At 37.7% G+C, this 10,615-nt stretch overlaps 1 protein-coding gene across 1 annotated transcript in view; it reads left to right on the forward strand.

Annotated features, from left to right (window-relative positions):
* lrrc7 (leucine rich repeat containing 7) overlaps positions 1 to 10,615 on the forward strand; it is a 256,311-nt gene that overhangs the window by 78,766 nt on the left and 166,930 nt on the right. The window contains 1 exon segment of the mRNA XM_048602082.1: positions 8,128 to 8,191. Coding sequence (XP_048458039.1) covers positions 8,128 to 8,191 — 64 coding nt within the window.

Raw genomic sequence — 10,615 nt, forward strand, 5'->3', positions numbered from 1 at the left:
GGGAGAAAGACAGAAAGCAAGAGACTACAGGCCAGTTAATTTAACATTGTCATGGGAAAATGTTAGAAGTTATTATTAAATAAGATAAAGCAGAGCACTTTGATAATTTAAAGACAAACAGTCAAGTCAAACATGATTTATGTTTCACAAAACTATGTTTGACAAATCCATTGGAGTTTTTTGAGGAAATAATCCTTGCTGTGTGTACAAGGGAACCAGTAAATATGCTGTACTTTGATTTTCAGGAGACTCTTAATAAATCACCACATCAAAGATTATTGCAGAAAATTAAAAAAACCTGTAGTGTAGGGGATAATGTAGTGACATTTGCTAGATTTGCTAGCCCTCAGGGAGCAGAGAGTCGGCATGAATGGGTCTTTTACAGTTGCCAAGATGTAACAAATGGTATGCCACAGGATCAGTGCTGGAATCTTAACTATTTACAAATTATATAAGTAATTTAGATGAAAGGAAGTTCTGAAAAAGATCTAAGGAAGCTGCAAAGTGATTATAGATGAGTTAGGTGGGCAAAGATGTGGCTAATGGGAGATAATGTGTGAAAATGTGAAATTGTCCTTCATGGCAGGAAAATTTAAAAAAAAATCTTAAGTTATCTAAATAGTGAGAGATTGCAGAGCTGTGAAATGGAGAGGGATCAGGGTCCTCTGTGTGAATCGTAGAAAGTTAGTGTGCAGCTACTGCAAGTAATTAGGAAAGCTTACAGAATGTTAAAATTTAACCTTTCCTTAACCTTAACCATTGAGTGTTTAGAAATGTCTTTCTGAAATTTGAGGATTTTTTAAGTCAGATTCTTATTAAACAAGGATGCAAAACATTATCAGGGAGAGGCAAGAATGTGGATTTGAGGGTACAATCAGATGACCTATGATCTTATTGAATGGTGAAGCAGACTTGGGACTGAATGGCCTAGTGCTGGTTCTCATTCATATGTTTATATGTTTTTCTTCATATGTTTATATGTTTTTCTTCATATGTTGGTATTGATGAATTTTTGGAAAAATTTGATGAGAGGTCCACAATTCTGTCATTGGACTGGTTAATAGAGATTGTAACAGATTTTGCTGTCATCCACAAAAATTTTTTATTTATCTTCCTTCCAGTTCTCTTTCATATCACACATGAAGTTTCATAGTAGGGCCTGGCAACCCTTGCAAATGCAAAGGAAGTGTATCAAAGAGCAAGTCCTTTAGGGCTAGAAACTTCATTGAGACAGATGTCATGTTGGTCTTTGGAAGTTGCAGCAGAAATATCCCAGTCACCCTCTTATCAAACGTTGACATCCAGGGAATATCATGTCAGAGATTATGGATACAAATCACTAAGGAAGTGTCTGTTTTGACTTTGGATGCACTCTCACCTCTGAGTCAGAAGCTTATGAATTAAATTTCCACTCTAGATATTTGAATCTTAGGGTACAATAATCTGGCCTAGAATGTGGTAGGCCTGAAGGCTGATGACATCTTAATTAGATAGGGTGGTGATTCATCTGTAACCTGTCAGCTTCCCACTTCCCCCAGAATTAAGTTCTGGGGAGTTAGGCCCAAGTTCAACCTGTTTACCCCACACCATCTGAGGCCCTTCAGTTGCTAATTGATGACCACTGCAGGACCACATGAGGGCCTGTTCACACATGGATTGCAATCATCTTAGCTGAAGTTGGAACACGAGTTGTAGTTGTTTTGCCATTTAGGCTTAATTCTGTTGTGATACCTCTTAGAAGCTGTGTGTCTTACCAAGTGTAATATAGTTACCAGTCCCAAACCAATATTATCTGTCTAGTATGAAATGTACTTAATACTGGTAAGCCCTGTTGAGTATTAGAAGACAGGTTGGTGGAAATAAACTTGTCCAAAGGATAACCTCTTACATCCAGGTTCCAACTGATGAATCTCTTAACAACAATCACCACTTGATTTTCCTAATCTTTAGATGGATGTAGGACTTATCAAACATCAGTTTCCTTAATTATTCATCCTCACAAGATAACAATCACGTATACTATGTTAAACTAAGATGTGAAGTATGGATAGCACAGTGTCCATGAATATTAAGGATCTGTGAAAAAGTACTGCTAACCCTTCATATATATCTTGTCTATTTATCTCTTACTAATATGTTTAAATTAACAATTTGGTTGGGAAAAGGCTGAAATATAAGAATGACTTCCAACAAATTCACACTCCTAGCTAGAGCATGTATCATAAACTTTCATGATTCTTTGCCATTTTAATGGACAGAAAATCATGTGATTTTGTGAAGTACACCGTCATTGGCTAAGGCTCCTGACTGGGAATTTCCATTTATAAAATCAGCACTATTCTTTCTAAGGTTGTTTGGGAGAAAGAAAAGTAAATTAATTAACTTACTAATAGTTAAGAGTTTCATCTTACATGTGTAAGCAACTAACAAATGACTTGTATTCAAATTCCCTTGGGATATATGTTGAATACCTAACATGCTGGATGTTCAGTTAAGTGCAACTGAAAATGGGTAATGAAGAAAAATACGGCATGAGAGGTCTCTCTGTGACCCTGACCATGAGAATTCTGCTTCTGGGACCTGTAAATAAATTAAGATGCCCATGTATTTGTAAATATACTGCCTCTGATTGTTTGACACGGACTTATACCTTGGGTTCTATCTCTGTATGAGCCCCAAAATCAACACCAAGATAGAGTTACTAGAAAAATATCCCAGCAATGGGTGTACAGAATGGAGGTCATAGCTTGAGATATGCAAGAGAGATGTGGGTAGAAGTCCCTACAGAATAGAAACTTCACAAAGACAATTGAGATCTTGTTGTTAGAAATAGAAGGTAGAATTTTAAAAGAAAAATACTTTCTAACCGTTAGGGATTGCTGGAGTCATGGAAAACTCTGCCACTTAGTCATTAAACTATGTTGACTAGTGCGAAGAAGTACATAAGTACCTGAGTGCTGTGATGTTCAATATGGCTGAAATAGTACAGTCCACTGTAGAATATGTGGCAACTCCAGGGACTTCTGCAATAGAGTCTTACTATGACAAAGATTGCAAGATCACTTGTAACATCAGTTGTGAATGCTTGAACTGCTGCTATAGAGGCACCTATGTGCAACAAACTGCTCCAACTCTGAGGCTAAGACCAGACTATTCATAATTTTGATAACATATTTGACCCCAAGATGAACATCCAATCCCCTATCCTCCCCATAACCGGGACTGTCTACTTCCATTTTCTATACTTGCCCCATCTTCAACCCTGCTTCAACTCATTTGGTGCTGAAACCCTCTGGCTTTGTTACCTCTAAACTTAACTATTGCAATATTGTCCAGGTAAGTCTCCCACCCTCTGGAAACTTTTTGTAGAACTACAGAATCATATGATCATGCAGTACAACAGGAGGCCAGTCAACCTATTAAGTGCATATCACCTCTTCCAGAGAGTTAATCCCACTTCTGTGTTCTTTCCTTTCTTACTTGTCACTTTTATCCTGTAATTGTCAACACTTCAACCACTGAAATAGTTTGTTTTTATTTACTCAATCTAAACTTTGAATCATTTAAAATTGTTACCTAGTCTCCTCTAGGTTTTCTCTACTTTAAGAAGAACAGTTTCAGCTTCTCCAGTCTAACTAACTGTAACCCCTCATCACTGGAACTATTTTTGTTAATCTCTTCTATACTCTGTCCAAAGTTTTCCAAACATTTTTTGAAGTGAGCAGGAAACAAAAACAACACTGACTGTGCACTCCAGCTGGGCTGAACTAGTTTTGGATAGGATTAGCGCAAATCCTTTCTTTTGTACTCTATCCCTCAATTTATAAAGCTTTACATCCCATATGCTTTAATGGTTTCATAAGTTGTCCTGTTATGTTCAAAGACTTGTGCATAAACACCCTCAAATGTCTCTGTTCTTGCACTGCTTTTACAATTAATCATTTCCTGTCTCTTTTCATTTTTCCCATCAAAATGTTTCATCTGAATGTGCATCAACTTTTCTGTGCTATGAGTAAGCCTATTCCATGATGCTCCCCACATCCTCTAAGATTATTACTATTTTCCTCATTGTTTATTATACTTCATAGCATGGCATTTGCAAATACTCAAATTGTTACCTGCACCCACAAGTCCAAGTTTTGAATGTGTATCGATAATAATATCAATATCAGTGGTCCAAATAATGAAACTTTAAAAACTTGGCTTCTCATTCAATAAATAGATTTTCATTTTCATCACAGAATTGTTGCAGCCTGGAAGGATGCCATGCAGCCCATTGTGTCTGCTCCGGCTGTCTGAGTATTTCAAAGAGTATAATTCTCCTGCCTTTTCCTCATTATTCCACACAATCCTTTTTCCCAAATAACAGTCAAATTCTCTTTTGAATGCCTCAGTTGGACCTACCTCCAGTCATAGGCAGAGCATTCCAGTCTCTAGTCCCTTGCTGCACGGAAAAGTTTTTCCTCGTATCACTTTGCTTCTTTTATCTGCATCAACCCCATTACCCCGTGGGTTAGTTACATGTAATCTTTCCATAAGGAATCTATGTTTAATTAACTTGCTTTTGTTCATGTGACTATCAATCTTGTGCCAAATTATTATGTCTAGAAGTTTTCCTACCACTAAAGTTAGACTGATTGGTCTGTAGTTGCTTGGCTTATCTCCATACCTTTTTTTTGAACAAGGGTGTAACATCTGCAATTCTCTAGTTCTCTGGCACCATTCCTGAGTCTCAGGTAGACTCAAAAATTATTGTTAGTGCCTCTGCAATTTCCATTCTAATTTTCCTCAATATCCTGAAATCCATCTCATCCAGTTCCTTGTCATCTTAAAGTATGGACAGTTTATCCAGTATCTCCTCAATATCAATTTTAAACCCTTTTAGCAATTGAATTTCCTTCTGTTTCGCTATAGCTGGTAACGTCTTCCTCCTAGGTAAAGATCAAGGCAAACATTAATTTAATACTTCAGCCATGCCCTTCTGTGTAAATCCCCTTTTGGTCCCTACTCTGCTCCCATTCTCCTTTTAACACTCTCTCACTATTTATATGCATATAGAATACCTTGGAATTCCCTTTTTACATGTGCCACCCGACTTTTCGGTTAGCTTAGTTAGCTGGATGGCTGGTTTGCAATGCAGAGTGAAGCCAACAGTGTCACTTCATTCCTGCACTGGTTTATCTTTCTCCCATTTTTTGAGCAAGGGAATAACATTGACAATCCTACAGTCCTTTGGCATGACTCCTGTATCTAAGGGGGATTGGAACTGAAGAGTTGGAAGACTTATTTGACTGAGACCTGTAGTATAATGAACATCTGAACAGTTTGTTATATTGTCCTCTTTGCTGCAACTTCTGCTGAAGGGGTGTAAATAAAGTAGTTAAATAATGACTGCCTGTAGCTGAGTATCTGTTAATTTTTCTTTGTGCAAAATACAACAACAAAATTACAATAAGGCTGGGATGGCATTTTCTGTTACATGCCATTTGAGAAATTAAGGGCTGACGAACGTTGTGACACAAGTTTGGATCACCTAAAGTGATTTTGAGGATGTTTGAGCAATAAAAATTGTTTTGCATACATGTCAAGTTCAGGAAAGAGGAGATTTGACAAAGGGAGAGCAAGTTTAATATCCTATAGTTCAAATTTCTCCTGAAGTGAAAGTTAAAAAGAAAATAAAGCTTGGTAGTGTTATCCAAACCATTAGGTGAACAAGGTGAATCAGGGTAATTGGTTAAGACAAATCAATGTTACCGTCCCAACTATTAAGTGGAGTTAGTAGTCAAAGTTCAGATTTAATACAGCTTAGAGATATGGAGCAAGCAGAACCAAGCTATTGCAAAGAGAAGGAAGTAACCAGCCAGATAAACTAATTAAAAGTTTGTGTTAAGGAAAAGAAAAATGTTGACATAAAACAAAGAACTGCAGATGCTGGAGATTTGAAACAAAACAAAGTGCTGGAGAAACTCAGCAGGTATGGCAACATCAGTGGGGAGAAAACAAAGTAACATTTTGTATCCAGTGACCCTTCGTAAGAACAAAAGAACAATTTTGTTCTTATCATTCAATGTAGTCCAATGATATTTTTGATAAACACATACTTGTGTTAAGAAAACACATTTTCCTTTAATACATAAATTGGTCATGTATATTTTGGTTTTGATTACAACAAAAACAAGTATACAACACGTCAGCCTTCCTGCTCCTTTGATGCTGCTTGGCCTGCTGTGTTCATCCAGCTCTACATCTTGTTATCTCATACAATCCAACCGTTACATTTCCACATAGCTGTTGTTGCTTTAATCATATTTCATTTTGAGAACTTATATAAGTACAAAATTTTACATTTTAATGTACAAGTTGTTTCTTTTTAAGAGGAGAGGGTGTGTCGTATATTATAAGATCTGAACATTTTGTTCTATTGCTGTCTCTGCTTCATTCTCAATTTGCGAGCTATGATTAAATTAGTTCAAATATAGTTGCCTGCAGCTGAGCACGTTAGTGTACCTCAGTGCAATATACAAAAAGCCATCCAAAACTTAACTGTCCATATTGTGACTTTTATCAAGTTTTGTTTACTTATTATCTCTGTATTCAGTGACCTATGTTGGCTTTGTTTTATGATGCTTCAATTTCTCTCGTTCTTGTTTACAAAGCCTTTAATTTTCTTTCTCCTCCTTATCTCTATAACATACTCAAGTTCTACAACCCCTTCCTCTCCCAGATCTGAGCTCCTCCAACTCTGACCTTTTTGCACATTTCCGATTTTAATCACTACACCATTGACAGCCATCTATACAGCTGTCTAGGTGCTAAGATCTGAACAGAGTGGACAGAAAGCAGAAATTCCCTAAGTCTGAAAGGTCAATAACAAGATGGTATAATTTTAAAATGAAAGACAGAAGGTTTGGAGGGGTTTTGAAGAAAACCTTTTCATCCAGAGAATAGTGGGGCTCTGGAATACACTACCTGGGAGGGTGGTTAAAATGGGGAATATCATAACCTTTAAAACTTGAATGAGCGCTACAAGTGTCATAACATTCAAGGATATAGGCCTGGTGTGGGAAAGTGGAATAGTATAGGTAGTAGTATATTTCTGGCAGGACAGACCTCGATGAGTAGAAGGGCCACTTCTGGATTGTATGATTCTATGATTTGTAAATCCTTCCCAAAACCTTTATTTCGCCATCATTCCTCCTTTAGAATGCACCTTAAAACCTACCTCTTCGACCAAGGGTGGGTCACCTGCCCTAACATTATGTGATTCAAAGTCAAATTCTGTTTGATTAAAATCCATGAAATATCTGGACTCATTTTAGTATTTTAAAATGATTATAATAAGCTGTGTGCGATCTATGAAAGGATTGACTTTGGAAACTGTACTATTTGGAAAGAACAATGATACCCTCTTATTTTTGAGATATATTGCATTACTTTTCCTTATATTCTGATGACGATAATGTCAGCGTGGTAAATAAATATTAGTATCGTAAATTTTTAACTTGTCCTTTGGACACAGCACTAGCTTTACAGATTGACTGCTCATCATTAAAATTATTGGAATCCCAGGCAAAAAGTTGAAAATCTAATTCAATCTCTTTCCTTCTTTACTGCTGAGCTACATTCTAATTTGCTTTTCCTTAGGATTTTTGCTATTTGCGGATTTTCTTTTTATTCTTTATTTCTCTCTCCTTTTGCTGTTTCTCCAGACAAAATTGATGAAGATTCTTGAGTTGGTAAACTATATCGGTCACCCCTTTAGTGAATTTGTTGACTGCAGATTGACATGTTTCATCCTACATGGCGAACATTTTTCCCCTTGATCAATGCTCCCAAAATCAGATTTACTAGTCATATTCCCACAAACAATTGAGAGATATAGGTGGACAAATTTGCTGCTAGTCTTGCCTATGCAACATTAAGAACAGCATTTGAACTTACCGGTGAAACTCTGAGATGGCTTGAGGATATGCAAGTGGTATAAATACAAAGTTTCATATTATATTTTCTTCCCCACATATCCAGTCATGACATCCAATTTTGTGCATTTAATTATTTACGGGGTCTTGAAACAAGCAAAATAACAAGATGTGTAAATTTTAATTCTTTTATTCTCATTTGCAACAGATCAATGCACAGACTGACACAGATAGATCGATTGGATCTGGGCAGTAATGAATTCACGGAGCTGGTAAGAAATGATGAATAGAAGTTGACTTGTATGGATCAGGTGCTGCTAACTATAGCCAGTGAAATTTTACTGGAGATAAAAACGAAATCCGTTGTATATTGGCCGAGTTCATCCATTCTCTTGATTGTTAGAGACTGGACATACTCCAAAGATATACACCAAGACCCCTCGGAGACCTTGATGCACTGACTAGGTGGGAATTGGCAAGAGAGTTAAACTTCAAACAGGAATTATTCTGCATTAGGAACGGTCAGAAAATTTCTCCAACTCTGAGTTAGTGTCAGATGCTTGAGGGTTCCAACTTGCTTCTCTAGAGAGTTACCCAGAAAATATTAGATTAAAATTGATTGTGACTTCTGGGTAACCATACAACTGACCTTCCCAAATATTACCCCTCCCTAACCCATTCCCCCCCCCGCCATCTAACCCCCTTCCTGCACCCAAAACCCACTCCCAACAATCCTTCCTGAACACCTGATGAAGCCCCCCACCTGACAAACCAAAGCTTTTCTCCCAGGACCAATCCAACTACCCCACTCACCAAAAAACTACTTGCCAATGCAGCTTGTCTATTGTCTCACCTATCTGTTACCTTACCACCTCAGCCCCTTACCCAGCTGCCACCAAACCCTCTTACCTGCTTACCTTGCACACTTTGCTTCTCTACGTAGCTTTTCAAAGAGATTTTATGCATTTTTAGCCATTACCATAAAAAAGGAGCATGCAGTCTACAAAGATTCTCTCCATCACAGTCTTTTAGGATACTGCACTTGGTGACTTTGGAAGGATTCTCCATCGGGAGGTGGGTAGCTATGTAACGTTTTGTCTGATCTGGTTTGGAAATTGGAATTTTGACCCAGATTCGAAGATTTGGACCATTGTAATATAAGGAATAATATTGTAAAGTCTACAGTCTATTGCATGTTTTATGTTCAGCAACTCAGCACTGGATTTTTGCTGAATTACGATGATCAGAGTTATTTAAAAATGGTGGTGGGACTCAATTCAAGGACTCTTTTCCCTATTCCCAGTGTTGGGATTTTTTTTTCCAGTGCTGGAATTTTTGTTTTGCCAGTGCTGAATAAAAGAGCCAGTAATGATCCTATACCCTGCATCTCCTACCTGGCCAGATCCATTGCAGAGTTGGCATTTTCTAGCTTCCTGCAGTTCTCAAGGAATTGTGCTTGCTCCTCTATGATTCATGGTGAAAGCACAGAGCAGTGATGGAACACAGACTGGATTTGGGAACACTTTGAAAGGTAAGTTCAAAGATGCTGATCCATGACCCCAAGTACTCCTCATACACTCCCCAGGCTCTCCATGCCAATTCAATGATATCATTTATCCCTTCCATGCCCATTCATCCAGTATGGATGAATGCACATGACCAATGAGCCATGTAATAACAGTGGCAAAGGGGAACAACTGAGAAAAAAAGGATTTTTAAAAAAACTGCAGTTTATAACTCCATAAAAATGTCCACCAGACAGACTGTTAAATTATGAGTAACCAAGGCTCCAAATATTTCACACTTTTTAATCTTATTCAAAGAAACATTGAGACTTTGACAAAAGAGACCTAAAAAGTCAAGCAAAATCAACAATTCACTTTACTCTTGTGAATTGTCTACAGTTCATTATCCTGTTGAATTTACACTTGCATTGGTCTACGCTCAGTCAAATATATATAATGAGGACATAGCCTTCAATTTTTCAAGTCCTTTAAAAGTGACATTTGGTTGGAATCCCAACATTGTCCTGCCCCCTTCTGGGTTTCATTGGAAATATTTTCTAATCAACCTCTTCAGACATGTTATTACCCACCTCTGGAGCAGGAGGGACCATAGGTTTACCTGGAGTTACTTTAAAATCAACCCATTTGAATATGTTATTACACATTACAGGTAGGTTGGATTTGAATCCAGGCCTTCTGACTCAAAGCCGGGACTCTACCACTGTACTACAAAAGCTCCCCTGGGTTTAATTGGACAGAATTGAAGACAAGTGGGAGACCCCTTGAATCAATTAGGAAATCAACTGAGATACTCAAAATGCTAATTAAGTAATGTGCTAACCATCAATTTGGCTTTAACTACTGGGAACCTGTTTTAGAAGATAAGAACATAAGAACTAGGAGCAGGAGTAGGCTGTCTGGCCCTTCGAGCCTGCTCCGCCATTCAATAAGATCATGGCTGATCTTTTTGTGGACTCAGATCCACTTACCCGCATTCTCACCGTATCCCTTAATTCCTTTATTGTTCAAAAAAAATCTACCTTTTTTTTAAAAACGTTTACTGAAGTAGCATCAACTACTTCACTGGGCAAGGAATTCCATAGATTAACAACCCTCTGGGTGAAGAAATTCCTTCTCAGTTCAGTCCTAAATCTGCCCCCTCTAATCTTGAGGCTATGCCCTCTTGTCCTA

This window comes from Rhincodon typus, chromosome 10 (assembly GCF_021869965.1).
Source record: "Rhincodon typus isolate 14 chromosome 10, sRhiTyp1.1, whole genome shotgun sequence".
In the NCBI taxonomy this organism is placed as follows: domain Eukaryota; kingdom Metazoa; phylum Chordata; class Chondrichthyes; order Orectolobiformes; family Rhincodontidae; genus Rhincodon; species Rhincodon typus.